This window comes from Rana temporaria, chromosome 3, assembly GCF_905171775.1.
Source record: "Rana temporaria chromosome 3, aRanTem1.1, whole genome shotgun sequence".
Lineage (NCBI taxonomy): Eukaryota > Metazoa > Chordata > Amphibia > Anura > Ranidae > Rana > Rana temporaria.
The window spans coordinates 198474075-198499119 of NC_053491.1; the positions used below are offsets into that span (position 1 = coordinate 198474075).

General features: G+C 42.6%; 1 protein-coding gene across 2 annotated transcripts in view; it reads left to right on the plus strand.

The window, feature by feature from the left end:
• HAL (histidine ammonia-lyase) overlaps positions 1-19826 on the plus strand; it is a 51056-nt gene extending 31230 nt beyond the window's left edge. For both annotated transcript variants that reach the window (XM_040344106.1, XM_040344107.1), the window contains 6 exons: positions 5992-6057; positions 6155-6320; positions 7814-7948; positions 12079-12187; positions 12282-12351; positions 19396-19826. In XM_040344106.1, the coding sequence (XP_040200040.1) occupies positions 5992-6057; positions 6155-6320; positions 7814-7948; positions 12079-12187; positions 12282-12351; positions 19396-19605 (756 nt within the window). In that variant the 3' untranslated portion in view covers positions 19606-19826. The remainder of the gene's footprint in view (positions 1-5991; positions 6058-6154; positions 6321-7813; positions 7949-12078; positions 12188-12281; positions 12352-19395) is intronic.
• Positions 19827-25045: the final 5219 nt, after the last annotated feature.

A 25045-nucleotide genomic window follows, 5' to 3' on the forward strand; every position in this document is an offset into this window, starting at 1 on the left:
ATCAGCCCATGGCTCTAAAAGGAAGTGCCCTGTGTGCAGATCAACACTAGGGGAATCCTGGTTGAAAACGCTCTGTAAGCGTTGTATTGGGGATGTTTTAAGAGAACAGACAGCAGAACAGGGGGCAGAGCTGGCGGCGTCAGTTAAGGAGCTTTCTAGCACCTTTCAGTCCTTTCAAGCTCTTTTTTCCTCTTTTCAACTGCCCCAGCCCCAAAGCAGTGTCCCACCAGCACAGCAGGTTGTTTCACCTAATCCCACGGATTTTCTCCCTAGTAGTGGCGAGAAACCGGAGGGTCTAGCGGAGGACATTGAGGAAGAAGCGGGTAGCGCCATTTCTGATTCCCAGGAGGAATCAGATATAGAGGGGCTGGACGGGGAGTCCTCCAAAGCCTCAAGGTACAAAATTTCTCTAGAGGATGTGGAGGAGCTTTTAGATGCCATCCACACCACTCTAGGTATCCAGGAGGAAAAGAAAGTTTTGTCATTACATGACCAAATGTATAGGGGTCTGGAGGAACAGAAAAAGAAAGTTTTTCCAGTCCATGATGTGTTGGTCAATGCCATTAAAAAAGAATGGCAAGACCCAGAGAGGAAACCTTTTTTCTCTAATGCACTAAAAAGGAGGTTTCCTTTTGCAGGTGAAGATAGTTTAGTTTGGAATAAAACTCCAAAACTAGACGCAGCATTTTCTCAGGTATCCAGAAATACAGATCTGGCCTTCGAGGATATGGGGGTACTCTCTGACCCCATGGATAAGAGGATGGATTCCCTTTTGAAAAAGTCCTGGGAATCATCACAGACAAATCTCAAACCCGCCATGGCAGCCACGGTAGTGGCCCGTAATATGGAGTTTTGGCTCACGCAAATCAAGGCGCATATCGAAGCTAATACAGCAAAGGATGTTATCCTTGCTTCTTTTCCCACGCTCCTTAAAGGGGTGGCCTATCTGGCAGATGCCTCGGCCGAATCAGTACGCATGTCCGCCAGATCTTCAGCCCTGACCAATTCAGCCAGGAGAGCCTTGTGGCTTAAGACATGGCAGGGGGACAGTGCGTCTAAGATAAAACTCTGTGGCATACCGCTTACCGGAGATTTATTATTTGGGCCTGGTCTGGAAGCCGTCCTGGATAGGACGGCTGATAAAAAGAAAGCTTTTCCCATTAAAAGGAAATTTGGGCAACAGGCAAAAAGGAAAATTTCAGTTTCCTAGGAAATCTGAGACCCCTAAAACAGGTCAACAAAAGAAAGTTTGGGGACCTAAGGGGAAAGGGCGTGGGGCGGCGATTTTTCGCCCTCCTGAACAGCCCAAAAAGGCCCAGTGACACGGTAACAGTGGGAGGAAGGTTGGGGGCCTTCCTCCCACAGTGGGAGGTGATCACCTCAAACCAATTTGTTTTGGGGATCATCAGACGGGGCTACAGGTTGGAGTTCTCAAATCCCCCACCTCTCAGGTTTTTGATTACCAACCTACCAATATGCGGGGAAAAAGCCTCCGCTCTTCTATCCTCTTTACAGGAATTGGAAGAGCAGGAGGTGATTGTCCAGGTGCCAGGTCCGGAGACAAGCAGAGGCTTTTACTCCCACATTTTTGTGGTCCGCAAGCCATCAGGGAAATTCAGGCTCATTCTGAATTTGAAGCCTCTGAATGTCTCCGTCAAGTACAGGAGATTCAGAATGGATTCGATCTATTCGGTCAGAGCGTTACTCCCGCCAAACTGCTTCATGGCATCGATCGATCTAAAGGATGCGTATCTGCATATTCCCATAGCCGAGGATCATCAAAAATATCTGAGGCTAGCCGTAAGGACTGGGAATCGGGTACTGCATTGGCAGTTCAAAGCTCTCCCCTTTAGGCTATCGTCTTGCCCCCGAATCTTCACAAAAGTGATGGTAGAAGTTCTGGCCTTTCTGCGACTCAAAGGTCTTTCGATAGTCGCATATCTAGACGATCTTCTCCTGTTTGCACCCTCAGCGGAACAATTGGTTCAGGATCTTCAGGTAGCAAGAGACATCCTGGAGAAATTGGGATGGCTTCTGAACCTAGAAAAGTCCAGTTTAGTCCCAGCCCAGAGAGTCACCTTCCTGGGTTATGTGGTGGACTCAACGATCCAAAGGGTCTTTCTTCCCTCAGAAAAGGTCCTAAAGGTGGACAAGACCATGTTACGGTTGCAGAGCAACAGTCAGGTTTCAGTCAGGGAGGCCATGTCAGGATTGGGATTACTAACATCCACACTTCCGGCAGTACATTGGGCGGGACTGCCCTTTCGTCCTCTTCAGTTATTTATTCTGAAGGTTTGGGACCACAGTCAGACCTCTTTGGATGCCTTAATCTCCATCCCAAATCAGGTCAAAAGGTCACTCTGGTGGTGGAGAAAGGGAGAAAATCTGTCCCAGGGTCTCGAGTGGATCCTGCCAGTGACCAAGACAGTCACAACCGATGCCAGCGGTTCAGGTTGGGGAGCACACTTGGGTCCCAAGTGGGTCCAAGGGACCTGGAGGAAAGAGGACGCTCTAAGATCCTCCAACTGGAGGGAGCTGAGAGCAGTAGAACTAGCGCTCAGAGCCTTTCAGGGGGAACTTCAGGGACAACATGTGAGAATCCGTTCGGACAATTCCCCAACAGTAGCCTACATCAACAGGCAGGGGGGTACAAGAAGTTGCTCCCTATGGCTTCTGGCAGAAGCCATCCTGAAGTGGGCCGAACTCAATGTATTGTCCCTGTCTGCAACCCACTTGAAGGGAGATCAGAACCAGACAGCGGACTTCCTCAGCAGAACAACTCTGAGGGAAGGCGATTGGATCTTAAAGCAGGAGGTATTCAACATGATTGTTCAGAGATGGGGAACACCATGCATAGACCTCTTTGCCTCGAAACACAATACCAAGACAAGTCTTTTCTTCTCCCTAAACAGATGGGACGGAGCGCTGGGAATAGACGCACTCGCCCAGACTTGGGCATTTTCAAGGTGCTATGCCTTCCCCCCTCCGGTCCTGATTCCGGCAGTATTGAGGAAGTTGCAAGGGGAGAATACGATCCTCATCTTGATCGCTCCTTATTGGCCCAGGAGACCGTGGTTCTCCATTCTAAAGAACCTGGCAATAGAACCTCCTTGGATCCTTCCGGCCCAGACCGACCTTCTTTCTCAGGGTCCAATCTGCTGCCCTCAGGTAGACAGGTGGAACCTGGCAGCCTGGCTTCTGAGGAGTCATTGTTGAGGGGCAGGGGTTTTTCTGAGCGTCTAATTAAGACTCTCCTAAATTGTAGGAAAGTAGAAACTCAAAACATCTATTGTAAGGTGTGGAGACGTTTTAACATGGTGCTCAGAAGGCTCCTTTGACGTTCATAGTTTAGTGGCAGTGCTAGAATTCCTACAGTCAGGTGCAGACAAAGGTTTAGCACTTAGCACATTGAAAGGACAAGTTTCTGCGTTGAGCGTTTTTCTAGAAAAACAACTAGCGTTAGACCCTTGGATAGCAAGGTTCTTCAAGGGTCTAAGTAGACAGAGGCCAGTTAGAACCTCTTCCCTTCCAGTTTGGAACCTCTCTTTGGTTTTACAGGCTCTTACAAAAGAACCTTTTGAACCACTAGAATCCTGTTCTTTGAAACTAATTACCCTCAAAACGGTGTTTTTGGTGGCAATTACCACGGCAAGACGAATCAGCGAACTCTAAGCCCTTTCCATCAGGGCCCCTTATTTTCAAATTTTTCCGGACAGGGTTATTTTCAAAACCGATCCGGCCTTCTTGCCAAAGGTGGCTTCAAGATTTCATAGGAGCCAATAAATCATCTTACCCACGTTTTGTTCTAATCCTGTGAAGGAACAGGAACGTTCATTCCATAATTTAGATGTTAGGAGGTGCATTCTCCAATACTTAGAATGCACTAGACAATTTAGAAAGTCAGAGTCCCTTTTTGTATTATTTTCAGGATCTAAGAAAGGATCCAGGGCGTCCAGACGGACTATAGCCAGATGGCTTAAATCGGCTATTGTTCAAGCTTATGAGTTAGGAGGGTCAGACCCCCCAGATGGGATCAGGGCACATTCCACTAGAGCGGCTGCAGCTTCACAAGCGGAATGGGCTGGTGCTTCTCCTGAGCAAATTTGTAAGGCTGCAACGTGGTCCAGCTTCAACACGTTTGTCAAGCACTACAGATTGGATCTGCTGTCAGCAAAGGACCAAGCCTTTGGTCGTAAAGTTCTGCAAGCAGTAGTCCCACCCTAAGGTAAGGTGCTCGCTTATCCTCTCTAAGGTGTCTGTCCTGAAAGACGATCCAGGGAAATATGGAGTTACTTACCGGTAACGTCCTTTTCCAGGAGTCTTTCAGGACAGCACCGGTACCCACCCAGGTACTGGACGTCTGAGGACTCATCACATAAGACCGTCAGGTAAGATTGTAATGTTTGTGTTGTATGACGTGTTCTTGTGTCTCCCCAGTTGGCCGGAGGTGCTCGTGATAAACTGAAGGGCCAGTGGGAGGATGAGACTTAAATCTCTGATTGAAGGCGGTGTTTCCTGAGAGGGGAGGAGCCGGGATCTCTCTAAGGTGGCTGTCCTGGAAAAGGACGTTACCGGTAAGTAACTCCATATTTTTTAACCTGGTATATGACATTTTATCCCTATAGGATGGGCACAGTGTCAGCGCTGTAGTGTTTTTTTTTTTGGAACTACCTCAATATGGTGCATGAGTCGATGAAACAAACCTAAAGTGTTGCAAATGTTTCAAGAATTTAGCACAATACCTTAACAAGGGGATAAATGCCGGAAAAGTGATGCAGCGGCTTTACTAAATTATCCTCCCCAGTGTTTTATATTTTGAAAAACGGGAGTATTTCATTGGCTACCGTGTTCAGGAGGAGACAGGAACAGCCATAAAAACAGGTTGCTCTCCTAAGATGTAGTACAAAATCACCACAATGTATACGTGGTCAGTTCACCTGGTGAAAACAGATGAAAAAGTAACTGAGATAAATACTGCCACACCTGCTTTATTTTAGCAGATTTTCATTTTCATTTCACTTAATAATAATAATAATAATAATAATAAAAAAAAAAAAAAAGCCCATGCTAAGAAACATATCGATGCTACCATTGCTGACCTCTTCTGAAAACATTACATGCCTGGCTGTTGATGTGGCTTCAGTACTGCCCTGGGACATATCTACAGACCAATGGTATAATTTACTATAATACAGATGTTTGTTTAAATACAAAAAGCCTTCTGTGCAGCAGCCTCCCTAACACTTACCTGAGCCCCCTCTCTGTCCAGCGATGTCCATGAGTGTCTCAGCCTTCCTAGACTCTCACTCCTGATTGGCTAAGAAACAGCAGTGGTGCCAATTGGCTTATGGACAGAGCAGGGAAGTATAACATGTTTGTAAAGTCTTGTGTTTTTATTTTATTTGTTTTCTATAAAAATAACAATCACTTTAATACAAACTACTCAAAAATTTAGAGTTCTTTATCAAAACTTTTTGTGTGATGGTTGTGACATTACGATAACGTGTACTACAATATATAATTATATATCCCTTCCTGAAAACTAGTCTAGAGGCAATCCTCCTTCAGGCTCCAACAAATATGCATACATTGAGGGCATCATTTATCTCAAATTCTTCCTTTTGGAAGTGTGGGACAGTGAAAGAAAAAAGAGATCTGAGTGATTGCTGAGAGTCAACACCGACTGAGACAATTGAATTGCTATCGTGAATAAAACCCACGATATCCCAGGTTATCATTTTTTCAGGTCATGTTATTGATGTTGAAGGAATAGCTTTGATTTGGTAATTCATTTATTTTATAGGCAACTCACAATTTCAGCATGCAATAAGATTTCGTTCAGTGTTACATATTTTTGGACTCGACATTGCGCCTTTTTAATCCTTAATACACTAGCCAGTTTGAGCATGGAATCCTTTTTTATCAGCCATCAAATGTAGGTCTGGGTTTAATCTCAATTTTCAAAAAATTAATTCCTTGACCCTTTCTTAGATGGTTTTTGCAGCAAGAGGAGAAACCATTTCAGGTGGAAATTTCCATGGTGAATACCCAGCTAAGGTAAACCTATTTTTCCAGATAACTATTTAAAGACTTAAAGTATCTTTTACATATCAATAGAATGATAAGATCTGTCACATGTTGCTATGCTTTGCAGGCCTTGGATTATCTTGCTATTGGGGTCCATGAGCTTGCTTCAATCAGTGAGAGAAGAATTGAAAGGCTTTGCAACCCTTCCCTTAGTGAACTGCCAGCATTCTTGGTAACTGAGGGTGGACTAAACTCTGGTTTCATGATCGCACACTGCACAGCAGCTGCACTTGGTGAGTGTTCTGTGTAATCTTAAGCTTGCCATACATGGTTAGATTTTCTTTGGAACGCTTGCAGAAAAATTGTCAAAAGATTCTTTCTTGCCATCACTGAGTCAACTAATTTTGTTCAGAATCCCTTAAAATGTTATATTGACCTACTATTTGAATGGGATTTCAGATGTAATAGAAAATGACAATATGTATTTTTCCTTTGAGAAAACCGCATTTACAGTTAGAATTGTGTTTGAGGAAAAAAATGTCATCCTGCTCCTTGGCAGAAAACAAACATTGACTTGACCACACAAATTGAAGAAACATTCCAAAAACAATTTATTTTTTATTTTTTTAACAAAATTCTACTGTTGTAAGGCCAACTTAGAACTTCTTCAAAGTTTTGGATAGCGTGGGGAAAGGTTAAAACCTTCTATCAAACTCTTATTGCTGTTGTGTCTGTGTGGGAGGTTTCTCTACACTTGTGTCATAGGGAAGAGGTAATGAGGGGACTCCGCAGCAGCACAGACCACAATTAAAACAAATGCAGGTTATAAGTCTTTCCTACTTTGTCCAAAACCTTAAAAAAAATTAAATACATTTTGGGCTTTAACTTCTTTTTCTCTATGGCAAGGATTGACAGTAAAATTATGAGTCCACAAATGTAGAATTAAGGCCCCTTTCAGGCGCTTTCACGCAAAAAAAAACACCTAAATAGCTGACGAAAACCTGTTTCCAATAAAATCAAGGAATGCTTTCACACTGGGGCAGTGCACTGGTGGGGCAGTAAAAAAAACTCCTGCAAGCAGCATCTTTGGAGCATGTTTAGAGTGCTAAAAAAACACCCCTCTCCATTGAAATGAATGGAAAGTGCCTCAAAAGCTCTTCAAAATCATCTGAAAAACACCTCAAATACCGCTCAGTGTTTTAATGCCAGTTTAGAAGCGCCTCAGTGTGAAAAGGGCCTATTGTAGATGGGAGCAGGGTTGTATTTAGATGACATGCTACCCTAGGCATGACTGAATGATGACGCACCTTTTTTACAAGCTCCACTCCTTTTGCAGTGACAATTTTAAATAAAAAGTAATACCAGAAAGTCTGCTTCACACACAGAATTACTTTCTGCTGCACAGACCACCAAAAAAGGAGATTTCCTGAACTATGAAGAGTCTTCTGACTACTTAATGACTCCTGTACCCCCTCCCCTCTATAGATCACTTACTAAATATTGCCATAATTGTCCAGAGGTAGCCAGAGGAAGTTATCACAATCTGCCAGTTTTGAATCTTGGCCCCTCTCTAACCTGTAGTAGGCACTGGCATACAACTGCCATAATGGTAAACATGGCCCTGGTTGAGAGCTCAATTAGAATTTGGTGAAAGTGGCTCTGTTTGTGAATGTGTCTTTCTCTTACTGATATGACAAAACACCCTTTTGCTACTCTATTCGAAACAAAATAGTGGCGTGATAATTGTTGGCTGTCCACAGTTTTTCAACCTTTTCTTTTTTTTCAGTTTCTGAAAACAAAACTTTGTGCCATCCATCATCTGTGGACTCCCTCTCAACTAGTGCTGCTACTGAAGATCATGTCTCCATGGGAGGCTGGGCAGCAAGGAAAGCACTTCGAGTCATTGAACATGTAGAACAAGGTAAGAGAAATTACCTGATGAATTCATCATTATGTCCATCCTGTTAGGAATAGGTAGAGAAAAGGGATGTCTAAAGAAGGGTAGCAACCAAGAGGAGAATTCACTTCGTACAGGCACGTTATAATTTAAAGGATAGTTTCACCTTTAGCATGTTACATCCATATTTAGGGTGTAATATGTAACATTTTGCTATGCACTAACCCACGTGAATGAAAAAGCTACAAGTCCAGTTTTACCATCACAGAAGCTCTGATCAGCTACCTTGTAGTCTATTGACACTTCTGCAGATCAGTAATGGCTCATATGAAGGTATGAGCAGAGAGCTATAGGCAGTGTCTGTAGGAGCCTGACATTGCAACTGTGATCCATTAATATCCATGGCTGTGGTAGTCCATGAGAACCTTTCCTTTTTCTGAGATTGTAAGAGCTATTGTGCATGTTTCACAACAACTGATCATTTTTTTACTTTACTTCTGGAGGGGAGAGAAGTCTTGGAAGGGTTTGACAGGTCATTTAACCTCCCTGGCTGTATTCCCGAGTGTGACTCGGGGTGAAAATTCAGTAGCGGTAACCCCGAGCCACATTCGGGATTTCATCGCTGGATCCTGCAAGAAGGTTACTTGCCTTGTGCCTGGGATCCCACGATGTACTCCTGCTGTGTACGGTGGGCGGAGCTTCCTCCCAATGCACTGTGTGCCCTGGCTTCCATTCCCTGCGAGCATCGCGGTGTAGGGGGTGGAACCGGCAGCAAATTTAAAATGTATAAAGCACAACACACTGATACATTGTAATCCTATGCATCAAAAAAGCATGCCTCTACCTCAAAAGCGGTATATGACCTGCTGGAAACCAGAGACACAGAATCTCTTTCAGAATTGAGTGATAGCGATTTGTGGGGAAGTTCGTCATCAGACACGGAAAGTGATTTCAGCGATGATCCTGCGACTGTGCCCAGTGATGTGTGAACTTGGTGCTCTATTGACTGCGGTACGGAGTACGTAGTGCCCCCAAGATTCCCATTTACTGGAGCACCTGGTATCAAAGTGGAGGTTGAAGATGACAACCCCTTAGCATAACTCCAACTCTTTTTGACCGATGAGGTTATTGAAAAAATTGTTACGGAGACAAATCGGTACCAGGAGCATCAGAGGTTTTCAAGGAACAGAAAGTGGGAACCAGTGACCAAAGAGGACATCTGGAAGTTTCTGGGCCTAATAATTCTTCAGGGAGTGGTGGGGAAACCCCTGCAGAAGTGGTATTGGACAACCAAAAAATTGATAGCCACTCCTTTTTTGGGCACAGTCATGTCGATGTACAAATTTTAACTGATAATGAAGTATTTGCACTTTGAAAATAAATTAAGAATTTGATGAGACTTGGGAGGTATATCAAATTATTCTGAACATTTTCCAGAAGACCTAGGTACCAGATAAAGACATCGGTATCGACAAAAGTCTTATGGCCTACAAAGGAAGACTCAGCTGGATACAGTATTTGGCGTCAAAGAGAGCACGATTCGGCATAAAATCATTATTGCTATGTGAATCGAGCACTGGTTACATATGGCTTTCGGTCCTATACACCAGGAAAGGAACCAAGTTAAAAAAACGATTCAGTAATTATGGAATGGCAACCGCTTCAGTTCTTACTTTGATTGAGCCATTTCTGAATCAAGTTTACTGTGTAACCACAGACAATTTTTACACTTCTCCAGAAATCTGAGTTCCTTCTACAGAACAAAACAGATGCATATGAGACTGTTATGCCGCGTACACACGATCATTTTTCGAGTTGTAAAAAAATGAAGTTTTTTTTAATGTCATTAAAAACGATCGTGTGTGTGCTTCAGAGCATTTTTCGGTTTCTGAAAAACAGGCAAAAAAAAATTCGAACATGCTCTAATTTTTAACAACGTTTTTAATGTTGTCGTTTTTCGGGTTGTAAAAAATGGCCGTGTGTGGGCTTTAACGACGTGAAAAATCCGCACATGCTCAGAAACAAGTTATGAGACGGGAGCGCTCGTTAGGGTAAAACTACCGTTCGTAATGGAGTAAGCACATTCATCACGTTGTAACAGACCGAAAAGCGCGAATCGTCTTTTACTAACACGAAATCGGCTAAAGCAGCCCAAAGGGTGGCGTCATCCGAATGGAACTTCCCCTTTATAGTGCCGTTGTACCTGTTGTACGTCACCGCTCTTTGCTAGAGCATTTTTTTTTTCACGATCGTGTGTAGGCAAGGCCGTTTTAATGATCAAGTTGAAAAAAACTTTCTAGACTCTGAAAAACTTTGTTTTTTACAACACGAAAAATGATCGTGTATGTGCGGCATTAGGGCTAACCGGCGTGACATGCCGCCAACCTTTGGCAATAAAAAGCTCAAGGCAGGAGAAATAGTTGCCTGGCAGAAAGGCAAAATGATGGCACGACAAAAAAAATATGTGCTTAATGAGTACTATTCACAACACCTCTCTGCCAAGCAGAGCAGAAAGGATCATTAGATTGTAGCTTGGGCTTCTTTCACACTATGGATTGTATGTCCGTTTTATAATATCCGTTTTACACCTATTAACGGACGTTTATTAACGGATTTAATAACGGATACATACGGATAAATATTTTACCATTCTTCCTTTATTGAAAACGGATAATGTTTATCCGTATATATCCGTATACATCCGTTATATCATTCCTTTCTAACGTCCGTTAATAAAAAACATTTCACCCTTTCTTGAAGTCCAGCTCCAGAAGTCGTATGGATATTCAGGGGAACCCCGCCGTCAATTTAAAACAAAAATGACGTGCGGTTCCCGGTAAATATCCATAACCAGACCCTTCAGGTCTGGTATGGATATTCAGGGGAACCCCGCCGTCAATTTAAAACAAAAATGACGTGCGGTTCCCGGTAAATATCCATAACCAGACCCTTCAGGTCTGGTATGGATATTCAGGGGAACTCCGCCGTCAATTTAAAACAAAAATGACGTGCGGTTCCCCCTAAATATCCATAACCAGACCCATTATCCGAGCACGTTGACCTGGCCGGCCGCAGAAAAGAGGGGGGGACAGAGTGCGGCCCCCCCTCTCTCCTGAACCGCACCAGGCCACATGCCCTCAACATGGGGAGGATGTCCCCATGTTGATGGGGACAAGGGTCTCATCCCCACAACCCTTGCCCGGTGGTTGTGGGGGTATGCGGGTGGGAGGTTTATCAGAATCTGGAAGACCCCTTTAACAAAGGGGACCCCCAGATCCTGACCCCCCCCCCTGTGTGAAATGGTAATGGGGTACACTGTACCTCTACCATTTCACGAAGGAAGTAAAAAGTATTGTAAAAAAAACACACTGACACAAAAGAATAAAGTCCTTTATTAAAAAAAAAAAAAAAAAAAACTCCAGCGCTGAAAAATCCACTCGTTCCCGGCTTCCTGCGTTGTCCTGATCCAGCGACGGGTGCGGGTGATCTCCCGCGATGAAAAGATCCAGCGTCGGGTGATCTCCGCTCCGGCGATGTGAAGATCCATCCATCCGGCGCAGCAGCATCCCAGACCTCCTCTCACCGCTGGGCACAGCCCAGCGAATGAGCGGCTGAAGCTGTGACATTTCTTATATAGAGGAGGCAGAGCCACCCGTCACGTGACCCCGCCCCCTCTGACGTACCTCTGCTACGTCACTGGGGAAGACCAAGAAGAGGAAAGACCTTTCGGATGTATACGTATAACTTCCGTTTTTTAACATTATCTGACGGATTTTAAAACGGATTATTAAAACGGATTTATTTTGTAGTGTGAAAAGGGCCTTAGCAACCAAGGAAGCCAGGGTCCGGGGAGGGAAGTCTGGTTCATTTCTTGTATGTAGGTGTCAACACTTTTAAACTATAACTAGGGAATCCATGTCGATCTGAATTATCTGGTGTTAATTTCCACAGCCCTTGCTAAAACTTGTTTATTAAAGTAACTGTTTTTGTGTAGCATAAACAAATCAAATGATCTACAACTTGCAAGTGGACTCTAAATAATACATTAAAAGTAGATCAGTTCGTAGCAGTTCATAATCTTTGTTGCAGTATATTTGCTATTCAGCGTCGATCCATTTGTTTATATGTGACACTAAATAATATTTTCTCTTTAGTGTTGGCCATTGAGCTGCTTGCAGCCTGCCAGGGTATTGAATTTCTACGCCCTCTTAGAACCACCACTCCATTGGAGAAAGTCTATGACCTTGTCCGCTCAGTGGTCAGGTAAGAGCAAACAGTATCTCCCTGTGTTTGTGTTTTGAAGGCCTCATTTTTGTAGTGGTTAATGATCAATAGATGTTTGCTTGTCTTTTGCTAGGCCTTGGATGAAGGACCGTTTCATGGCTCCTGACATTGAAGCTGCTCATAGACTGCTTGTTGATCAGAAGGTGAGGGTTTTTTTTTTTTTTTTGGCTTGCAACTTGTTTTTAATTTTTTTTCTATTCGGTGAGTGTAAACTAGTATAACTTTTGCAAAGTTTTGGAAGAGATTTCTCAATAATAACCACAATAGTTTAAATAACCTGTATTGACATATGTAAATGTTTTTAAAGATTTTGGGAACTATTGTCAAGATCCAAGTCATGATGGTCCATCAAGAGGCAGGGATCAAGTACAGGGGTAAACTAGATGAATGCAATTTAAGGACCAAAAGCCAGGTGAACCCCCAGCTTTCACACTTTTAAAGTGAAAGTAAAGTCCGCTATAAAAAAATTGTTTTGAGCCCCCCCAGGTGGGTTATGCCATAATGTATTAGTACATTATGACAGACTTACCTGTCCTATGGTGTCCTTCAGTGCAACGCTGGGACCGATCCAGCTGTTCCATCTTTTCCCGGTCTTCCGAGTCCCATGCCTTGGGCCTTTTGATAGATCAGGCCACAATGACGTGACTTCAGCGCATGCGCACAGGAGTCACAACATCGCGGCATGGATCGGGGCTGATCAAGGCTGTAAATGTTCTCTGAGCTGCGCATGCGTGGCTCAACTAACATGACAGGCAGAAGGGTGCATTTATGGCAAAAGAGACCAAAAGGGGGTGTTCTGTCATAAATGCCCTGCCTGTCAGCCATTTGTAAAAAAAACAACTTTACTTCCACTTTATCTTAATTAGTAAATGGAGAGTCTAAATTTAAACAAATCCCCCCCCCACTCCGAATAGTCAAAATCAATGATGCATTCAGTTATGTGGTTAGTCACTTTAGTGGTGTGATTGGTGAAAAAAAGGGCAATTGTCACCAGTTCCTACTTCCTCCAAAGCTTCGCCAAATCTTTGTGAGCTCTCCAGGCAAAGACTTTTTTTTCTTTTTTCTGATGGGTTCTGGGTAGTGGTCTAAATATGCACATGCAGGATCATGGGGGCCAGTTTACAAGTCCATGAAGTAAGAGGAGAAATAATCCTCTGCCCTTTCCTAAAATGGCTGACGGAGAACGCAATAGAGAGAAACGTTATTAAATGAAAAGTGTCTTTCTACTTTTGCGGCCAAGTCCATACAAGCTCTACTTTTTGTCTTTGTAAATATTTGCTCCCATTATCATTTAAAAAAAATATATTTAAAAACTGCTTGTTACAAATCTAGGTGTTCTTCAAATTATCCACCTTGGTTCTCTTTGTTTATGTAGCAAGATCCCAGGCCTCCTTTATTCTAATGAGAACCTCCCAGAACCAAGAGCTGCTGACATCCTTCCATAGTGAGGCATAGTGGGTGTAATGCACGATGGACTAATGGGCGCTAGACACTTCTTGAATGCAAATAGATTTTATTTCTCTTGAACAGAACTTTGGGAGAAAGGGCCAGGACACCCTTTGGTAGTTGCAATGTTAATTAGCAGACTCCAAGACTTCTACAGGTAGACAGCCATTCAGGGAAAGGCATCCAGCAAGACGCCACATCTGAATGCAAAGGAATGCTCTCCTATGGCAACAGTCTTGGAACAGTTACTAACACAAGTTGTAACAAACTCATTTACTTTCTCTACAATCACTTCTTGTACGTTCTCGACCCACTGAGCTCCCAGTCTCTCTCACTAGACTTGCTGATTCACTCCCATCGAATCCCTTGAACTCTTCCTATCTTCCTCAAGCATCACCCCTGCTTCTCTGCTGGGTCCCTAGCTTAGCACCCCAGATACTTTTCAAGCTTTACCCCACTGGCCTGCTCGGCATCTGGCTTGGCACACAAGGCTGCTCTGCACACGTCGCCTCTGCTGGCTGGGTCCCTGGTTTGACACCTGCTGAAGTTTCCCATTTCTTCACTGTCCCCGGTTGGTGAGAACACTGCTCCGGTACTTGCTTCAGATACTCACCGTGGTCCCTGGTAATAAGGTGGTTGGTCCCTTAGTGGTGACAGCTTCCCCTCTACCTCCATCAGGTTCTCTGGCTGGCAGAACAGTAACGTCTGGTTGGACTGCAAGCCGCAATCCCAAACCTATGCTGCTCTCTTGCTTCTGGATAGGCCCTCAGACAGCCTATCAGCCAGATGTGCCCAGGATAGGCCTCAGACTCTGGCCTAGCAGCCCGTGCAGTACAACACACGTCCACCCAGACATCCATCCAGGTGGCACAGAACCCCCTATCACCGGACTCCACCCAAATATAAATTGGTTCTCCCAGCAGGCCAAGCGATTTAAGAAAACCCCTGCCCACTGGCTGAGGTACCCCATATACTCCTAATCTGTCCTTGCTTTGCCCTTGTCTTATCTAATGTCACCAGGTACCCGGCCACCTAGCGACAGAAGAGAGAAATGCAGCAATTCCAGACTTGGGGTGAACTCAATTGATCCCTAACAATGAGCCTTGTAGTTAACACCTGGCAAGTAAATTTAGTAGCAACCCTGCCTAAACATTTGTGTGCTACATCTATTAGGGGGCTGTGGAGTTATGTTTTCCCATCAATAACCCTGTCTACAGTATACTGTGCTGCAAATTATTAGATGAAAACCATATTTAAACATGGTGTGACCTAACAAAGGGTTGGAGGTACAGAAGCTTGCCTTCTGCATAGCAAGTTAACCTTAGGACAAGGCAAGTTTCCTCTCATTAAGTTCACCCTTGTGTGGCTCTGTGAGCTGCATTTTGCCTGGGTATGGCAGCCCATTCATTAGAAAAGGTCCTTGCTCCATTTTAAAAAATTCTGGAAATCTCACGTGCAGTGCAGTACCCAGTGTGGGAATGGGGGTTAGTGTTGCATCTGTGCATCTCTTGAGCAGCAATTCCTTTTTCTGTGCATGTGGTTGCTGCTGCAAGAGCAGGTGTGGTTGGTCCCGCAGTGGCAATCGCCTGCACTGGTGTTGTCACGTACCTGGTCGGAGGCCAGCGTGGTTAGAGTGCTTCCCTTGTGGCTGAGTGCAGAGCACCCCTGAAAGTGGTAACAGGAGATGCTACGCCCAAAGAAGTACAGGTTGCCAGCTGTGTTGGGCTGACATGCTGAGGAGATGATCACTGGATGATGCACTGCAGAGCAGGAGTCCCTCAGAAGTACCAGGCAATACTTGGCAGTATGGAGAGCCAGGAGCAGGGTTAGGAGCCAGGCCAGTAGTCATGCATGGAGTTCAGCCAGGAGCAGAAGCAGGTAGCAGAATCGGGAACAAACCATGGTCATACACAGGAAATTGGGCAGTAGCGGAGTCAGTAGAACAAGCCAGGGATGGAGACAAGACGGGTCAACGGCAAGCAGGGTCGATAGTAGGGAATATAATAATAGAACACGCAGGGGGGGGGGTGTACAATCATCTAGCAACTTGTGGATCAGACTGCTGACTATAAGTAGGCTATTGCGCATCCATGTTCGCAGCCAGTCACACGCCTGCATGCCTGCAAACCTTATCTGTGCCAGTTCTTCTGTGAACTGTCCTCTGATAGGTGTGAACCTAGTATAAGCTATTGGGACAGACTTAACTGAACTTAAAATGCTTGTAATATGCCATAACCGCTTTTCCTAAAACTTTTTTTTTTTTTCAGGTATGCTACTCTTATTGCATTATTATTACCACAGTAATACATAAATTGCGAGTCAGTGCATCCCTCTGAATATAAGTACACTTACCTATGCTTAATTCTCACATCTAAAAAAAAATCACTCAGACTGCCTCCTAATGCCCCTGTTTATTTATTTTTCCCAGTTACTAAATGGGCAACTTTACATTAAAGGTTTGTGCTGCCACTGCGAGCCAAGCATTTGGCTTGCGGTTGTGGTGCGGGCCAATTGATCTTAATGGGCGAGTTTGACAAGTTATAACAAACAGGCAGTCAAACTCTGCAGTCAGAGTTAAAAATGCAGCAATCCTGATGCTACAGATCATGCCTACGATGTGTACAGACCTATCGGGCTGTAATGTTAGAATTTGGGTGGGAAGCCATACTGCCGTATTGCTGACCTCCCCCTGGCCACCTGTGTAAAAGAGCCCTCACTGCCTTTTTATTTTCCTTGGTAGATCTCTGTGGTTATTTGTAGCTGAATTTGTGTATTCCCATTTGAGAGTATGTTTAAAAGTTTGACAATCAGAGTGAATGATTAATATACTGTATACACTCTTCAGAGGTAAACTAAGCTAGCAAGTAAAACGGGACCAAAGGTCTTTCTGATCCTCTACATATTTATTTAACCAAAAACTGCCAGAACCACTAAACTGCCTTCAGAATTTGCTTATCTTTCCTTCTGTCCCATGATATCTTTGTGAATGAGACTCTGAGAAAACATCATCTGACTCCATTCTAAATAGTGCAACCTTACTTCAAGATTTTGATTCTGGAATGGTTAGCCACTCTTGCTAATTTAAAGACCAATTTGACATCTGTGAACACCTTCTTGTCTGCTGTGGACTATTTTGTATAATGGGCTTTTTGTTACTATAAAATAAGGTAGCACTAGGGATGTTTGCTAAGCACAAAGGGGTTAATTTAGTAAAATTGGTGCAGCTCTGCAAAGAAACCAATCGCCTTCCAGGTTTATATTTTGTCAAGGTTTAATTGAACAAGCTGAAGTTAGAAACTGATTGGCTACCGTGCACAGCTGCACCAGATTTTGCACTCTTCATTTTTAGTAAATAGACCTCCCAGCCTATGTGCCCATCTTCTAAGAAAATCATTGTGGCAAGCCACTGGTGTGCATTATGAATGGGCAGTTCGATGCACTGTTTCGTGTTTTTTTTATTTTTTTTTATTGAAATTCCACAAATGGACATCTCATTCTGTTCCATCAGACATTCTTAGTTTCTGCGACATGTGTAGTGCACTGCAATCCACCTGTATGATGTGAATGGGGCTCATAGAAAACAGTTCTGTATAAGGCCTTGTGCAGACTGTTCAAATCTGGTGCATTGAGCTGCGATGATCAGTATTGATAAAAAACAAACAGGGCTGGTGCAAGGATTTTTGACACCCTAGGTGAAACCTTATTTTGCCACCCCATCCCCTTTGCCCTTGCCCTGACCTTTTCCATAACTGCTCAAAAACTTAAAATAAAAATACCTTCAAAGTTGCTGCTTTTTCCACAAACCAAATTTCTCCTGCAATCCCCACTCCCTGCCTTGTTCACCTAGTGGTAGCGCCGGCCCTGTGACCAACCCTTTAGATTGAATTGATCTATGCTCCAAAAAAATTCTCACTGTGATATGTACATCTAATTATGTTTGCAATAAAATCTAGCAAACAGTTTTTTCTTTTTTGTACTTAAAAAAAAAAAAGTGTCAATTTAATAAATGTTTGCTAGAAAGTACAATCAGTATGCCAAAGTAACTTGAAAAATAGTTCATTGGACTAGAATTCACTTATAAATCAGCAATGAACAGTGCATATAAGCATTAAGCTCAATGTAAGTAATAACAATATTATAACAAGTTTTAGAGTACAGTCTAGGAGAATGGCTAGGTTATAGTGCAATGTCCTGACCCGTGACGTTCCACTTAGCATAAGTAATAGGCAAAGGTCCCTGTGGAGCAGCTGTAAAGGGGGAGTCTTTAGTTCAAACTATTCATCTGGCTAGTATTGGAAGGCAATTATACTGTTGGTGCAAATGAGCACAGTCCCAGTTTGCTCTGCTCTGATTTTTACCATTGTAAGCTATGCTTGAAATTTCTGTCATTATTTTAGACCCAAATTCCCCTGCGACAATTAAAAATTTAGAATTATCCCTCACTTTCTGTCTTGGTGACAGTGGTCAACAGTACAAATATAGAAAGTAAATCTTCCTAGTGACGACTGAGACAGCAATAAAAACTGCCAATAAAAGTTCTAAGCCATCTACATTTTATCCAAATTGAAACACATTTTGGCTTTAGACACAATTTAGGCAGTGCTTGTCAAAGTTTGGAGCTGAAACTCCTGCTGTTCTGTGCATATACGGGCTCCCTGCTTTAGAGCATAATGGAAAGCCCATCTAAGAGGGATCTGGGGCACATTCCCTAGGTCCTCAAACCTAGAAACTATGGGCTGGTATTGGCTGGCATCTTCAATTTATTTCCGGAACACTCCAGAGCTTCAATACTTGTGACTCACTCTTGGTCTGTATGTTGCTACCCCCTGAAGAAGCCGCTTGGTAATTTGACTTCTCTACGCAACAACGCCAAGGACAACCTCAGCCCCTCAGAGACACCTGCTTGAATGAAAATCACTGCAGACCCTTATAAAAACATGAGCATAGATACCTTTTTAACTCAGCTGTGACTTTGCACTAGGAAGTAGACATGACCGTTTTATGGTAAATTAACTAAATGTATTAATACGGGTTATAATAAATGGTGGTTTGAACATAAATGAGCATACAGAAGGTAGGTTCAGACCGTCTGCTAGACAATGCAATCACTGTGCCAAAGTAAGAACAGAGTTCTATACCATTAGACTGGAATTAACTCCTAAATCGGCAAAGTTGGCAATTAACTCTGCATATAAGCATTAACTGCATTATAAGTAATAAAACCATAACTAGTTTAAAGTGTAGTCTAGGAGACTGGCTAGGATATAGTGCAATGTTTCCCTAGATCAGGGATATGCAATTAGCGGACCTCCAGCTGTTGCAGAACTACAAATCCCATGATACATAGCTAGACTCTGACAGCCACAAGCATGACACCCAGAGGCAGCGGCATGATGGTGCTTGTAGTTTTGCAACAGCTGGAGGTCCGCTAATTGCAGATCCCTGCCCTAGTTGTACCTCTTGGCATAAGCTATTGGTGAAGATCTTTGGAACAGCTCTAAAGGGACAGTCTTTGGTCTTAACTCTTTATTCGGCTGGCATTGGGGCGCAGTTGTACTCTTGGTGCACCTACAGGCATCAGTTTTGCTAGGATTTTACCATTGTAATCTATATTTGGAATTTGCAGACCAAAGTGCCCTGAGTCTTGGAATCCAATGGGCAGCTTACAACTTTACACTTTGTAACAGATTTATTTTCCATTTATATTTGCTAATTGTTCTCTTTTACCCACTCTTGTGTAGATTTGGCATGTAGCAGAACCATACATTGAAAAATATAGAATGGAACACATTCCTGAATCCAGACCAGTGTCCCCTACTGCTTTTTCAGTGGACTCAATGTCGCTAAGTAACGCCTCTGTGCATGATCCCCAGGACCACAACGATAACCAGGACCGTGATAATCTTCAGGAATTGCAGTCCTCACTAAATGATTTACGTACAAGTCCATAGCTGTTTCCAAATTGTAGATGTTTTCTTAATAAGTTCCTTTAGTAATTGGACAAGTTTTCAATCATAAAACTCTACTGTTGTAGGCTTTTGTTGGTAAAAATATTTTGTAATGTGCATGCCTGCCATATATTGTAGATGATACGTGTCGTGTAATGTAATCCTTTCGTTGTAAGCATGTAGAAAATGTACATTAAAACAAGATGATAAGATCAATGACAAAACGAGCAAGCGCTTCATAATTTGGATAAGTATGACAGATGTTTTCATCTCATATCACATGTGTTTTCTCATAAAAAGAAAATATATATAAAAAAAAAACAGTGAAACTAAGCTCCAGTGGCACTGACTATCACAAAAGTGGAGCTATACATAATATCATGCATTACACCGTAGAAAAATATTGTAATACCTAAACCTAGATGGAATATTGATATTGAGGATCAGTATTTGCATGTAGATTCAGTAGGCTTTGAGGGTACAGCAGTATTTCAAAATGTTAGGAAGTACATGCTGCACCATGTGGTGCATGCATGCGGGTACTGAGCTTCGCATCAAAGCACTTATTTTAAAAGAAAACAAAAATGCATAAACTTAATATTTACAAAAACACTGTTTAGGGGTAAAAAAACGTTTTTGAAATTTTTTATTTGCATACCTCAGAAAATATAACCTATTGACCTTTGCAACCCAGTGTCCACCCTACAAACACCAAAAGACCCTGTCTAAGGCTACAGTCACACCAGAGCATCAAGCTTTTGTGCTTTTTATTTTTTTTTATTTTTTTTGGGGGGGGGGGCATTTTATGACACATTTTGATGCTTGTTTTTGAGCGGGTTTTTTTACAGTGTTTTCCAAGCATTTTGGCGCTTTGCCATTTTTGTATTAACAGATGATAGTTTTCTCTATTAGCTATGTGTTTCTGCTTTCAGCTGCTTCATAAACGCACTAATCTGCCTGATTCAAGCTACAAAAGTTGCTTCAAAACTTTTTTCTAAGCCAGATTCTCGTTTGTGCGGGCGCAACGTAACCTATTTACGTTACGCCTCCGCAACTTAGATGGTGAAGTGCTGTATTCTCAAAGCACTTGCTCCGTAAGTTGCGGCGGCGTAGCGTAAATCGGCCGGTGTAAGCCCGCCTAATTCAAATGTGAGACAGGGGGGTGTGTTTTATGTCAATCTTCTGTGACCCGACGTGATTGACGTGCGCCGTCCGTGGAAATCTCCCAGTGTGCATTGCTCCTAATACGCCGCAAGGATGTATTGGTTTTGACGTGGACATAAATTACGTCCAGCCCCATTGACGGACAAGTTACGCAAACGACGCAAATGTTTTAAATTTTGTCGCGGGAACGACAGCCATACTTAACATTGGTACGCCGCACTTACGCCACCATATAGCAGGGGTAACTATACGCCGGGAAAAGCCTAACGTAAACGGCGTAAATGTACTGAGTCGACCGGGTGTACGTTCGTGAATTTGCGTATCTTGCTGATTTACATATTTCGGCGCGTAAATCAGCATACACGCCCCTAGCAGTCAGCGTAAAAATGCAGTTACGATCCGACGGCGTAAGAGACTTACGCCTGTCGGATCTAAGGGAAATCTATGCGTAACTGATTCTAAGAATCAGGCGCATAGATACGACGGCGCGACTCAGAGATACGCCGTCGTATCTCTTTTGAGAATCTAGCCCTATGTGTTTTAGAGGGGAGATGTGAACCACAGCCATAAAGAATAATTTATTTTTATTTATTTTTTTACTCCTTGAGCATTTTGGAGCTTCGAGCTACCACATCTTTAGGTGTGAATGGGGCATAAATGCTCATTTGTGATTTATACGAACATTGTATAATATATAATATATAATATGACATAGAAAAAAATAAAATTGGTTAAATTGCCACCAAAGCTTCCCTTTAAATTGAACCCATAGTTTGCCAATTCTAGGCAAAATAACAGCCTCTAGGAAACAGTCTCTTCTCTTCCCTACACCCTTTTTTTATATATGCAAACCATTGATGCTGATTTTAAATTCAGACATAGAATATTCTTACCTTGCTTACCAATCACAGTGGCAACACACTTCACTTTCCAGCCTGGCAGTTAAACCTGTTTTATATAAATTTATACAAATTTCAAAATTTCTGGCTAACTTTTACAATAGGTGCACGCTGTCAGCCTGCTCTTGCAGAAGATCCTTATTTTTTTTCCCCTGCAAACTGGGTCCTTTGCATGTTTAAGTTTTTATTTATAGTATCTCTGTAGGGTTTTTAATGTAGGATATTTGGATGGACATTGTTCATCATCTATATCTATGTGTTTTATTCAGTGCCTGGACAAGGTCATCCAGTACCCAGGGCAAATATGCCAAACTGCGCACCCCCCATACACCCAGCAGTCACTTGCTTGTCAAAATAAATGCCAATGTGTTGTATTCTTCTGAGCACCCCTTTTGTACCAGCTATTAAGAGCCATGGTACAGCTAACCTAGGAGTCTTGTTTTAATTTGAGGTGAAAAGATGGATCTGGGCAGTACAGGCCCAGCCCGATAGATTTTCTCTGACCTTGCTAGTGTCTTACATCGGCCCTTCCAGGGTTCCAGATGCCACTACAATCAAGTTGAAAGTAAAAATTACTACACAATAGTATCTGACAAAGATGTCCAGCAGTTCCAGACCCTGTAAAAAAAAAAAAGGGCACACAAACACAGAATTGACGGGCACCTGGCTACACAAAAAAAAAGTTTTATTGAATTTATTTTAAATATTTAGAAAGGAATCACAATTGTGACTGTAAACAGGTGACACTAATCTGCCAGTGTTTCAGGGACCCTGACATTTGAAAAACACTGGTATAAATGACCCAACATTAGATTCATGTCACAAAGCTCAGTCCCCAGGATAAGGATCATTTTTCCAAATAAGTCCAATGGGATACCTGTACGTCCTCTTTAAGTGCCCAGTCGTGGGTCCAAAGCTCCAGAACCTGCGGACACAATCGCCGCAGTCCCTCGATCGGTCCCCGGGGCTGAAGAACGGGGAGAGCTGTGTGTGTGTGTAAACACAGCTTCCCCGTTCTTCCCAGTGGCAGCTTCATTGATCGTGTGTTCCCTAATATAGGGAAACACCATCAATGACGTCACACGTCCAGCCCCGCCCCCCTACATTTAAAAACATATGAGGTCACACAACCCATACAGCGCCCCCTAGTCGTAAACTCCCAAACTGCAATTGTCATTTTTACAGTAAACAATGCATTTTTATAACATTTTTTGCTGTGAAAATGACAATGGTCCCAAAAATGTGTCAAAATTGTCAGATGTGTCCGCCATAATGTCGCAGTCACAAAAAAAAAAAAAAAAAAAAAAAAAAATCGCTGATCGCCGCCATTAGTAGTAAAAAAAAATGTATAATAATGCAATAAAACTATCTCCTATTTTGTAAACGCTATAAATTTGCACAAACCAATCGATAAACGCTTAGTGCGATTTTTTGTTTTTTTACCAAAAATAGGTAGAAGAATACATATCGGCCTAAACTCTTTTTGGGGGATATTTATTATAGCAAAAAGTAAAAAATATTGTATTTTTTAAAAAATTGACGCTCTTATTTTTGTTTATAGCGCAAAAAATAAAAACCGCAGAGGTGATCAAATACCACCAAAAGAAAGCTCTATGTGTGGGGAAAAAAGGACGTCAATTTTGTTTGGGAGCCACGTCGCACGACCGCGCAAATTGTCAGTTAAAGCGACACAGTGAAGGAAAAAAGATGCGCTAATTAAATAAATAAATAAATATGTTATGAAATTCAGTGAATCAACCTCAAACATCTAAAAGTAAATGAATAAATAATGGTGGGATAGAAGTGAATATATATACAATAATAAATAAGTGTCCAACAAATGAATAAGACTCCTAGTAGAGGGGATCAAACGAATTGTTGTGCAAAAACAGTCCAAATGATAGTGAAAAGAATTATGCAGGATAAGTCCATAAATCTGTGTAGACTTCCTCCTCCACCAAGGAAATGGAAATAAATCACCGCAAACAAGTGCTCATGGATGGCACCTTACCACAAAAAGTTGATCTCCTTAATCAAAAGGGGATCGCAATAGGCATGGGTTCATATATCATCAGAATCCTTTTAGGTCGATATCAGCAGATCCAGCATACAGCATACAGCCAACTTCCGATGATCTGTAAATTATAAAAAAATCTTCTAACTCATGAGGTAAGAAAATGCCTGATGCCTGGCCATATCCTCTGTGTCTCCCGACCTCCAAGATGGATGGATGGATGGAATCGACAGCTCCCGGCTCAGCGTCCCCACACCTCTCACCCTGGCTCCACACTGAAAGTATATTCCACAGCTTCCCAGCACAGCTTTCCTTACTCAGGATGATCACTGTGCTTCACTCAGGTGTGTGTGCAGGATAAGGGAACACAGAAAGAGAGCTCATTGCATAGTTGACTATGCAATGAGCTCTCTTTCTGTGTTCCCTTATCCTGCACACACACCTGAGTGAAGCACAGTGATCATCCTGAGTAAGGAAAGCTGTGCTGGGAAGCTGTGGAATATACTTTCAGTGTGGAGCCAGGGTGAGAGGTGTGGGGACGCTGAGCCGGGAGCTGTCGATTCCATCCATCCATCCATCTTGGAGGTCGGGAGACACAGAGGATATGGCCAGGCATCAGGCATTTTCTTACCTCATGAGTTAGAAGATTTTTTTATAATTTACAGATCATCGGAAGTTGGCTGTATGCTGGATCTGCTGATATCGACCTAAAAGGATTCTGATGATATATGAACCCATGCCTATTGCGATCCCCTTTTGATTAAGGAGATCAACTCTTTGTGGTAAGGTGCCATCCATGAGCACTTGTTTGCGGTGATTTATTTCCATTTCCTTGGTGGAGGAGGAAGTCTACACAGATTTATGGACTTATCCTGCATAATTCTTTTCACTATCATTTGGACTGTTTTTGCACAACAATTCGTTTGATCTCCTCTACTAGGAGTCTTATTCATTTGTTGGACACTTATTTATTATTGTGTATATATATTCACTTCTATCCCACCATTATTTATTCATTTACTTTTAGATGTTTGAGGTTGATTCACTGAATTTCATAACATATTTATTTATTTATTTATTTAATTAGCGCATCTTTTTTCCTTCACATATTCCCAAATACTGGGGTTGTCCCCCAGAATTTTTCAGATAGCAGCTTTTTATATATATATTTTTTATATTTTATTGGCGCGAACATTTTTCCCCCCACAAAGCGACACAGTGCCGAATCGCAAAAACTGGCCAGGTCCTTTACCTGCATAAAGGGCCAGGTCTTAAGTGGTTAAAATCATCTAGCTCAGTCTGAATTACCCAGCATGTGACAGGATTACTTTAAATACCCAACGTACACTAATAAGAAAAGTATTTT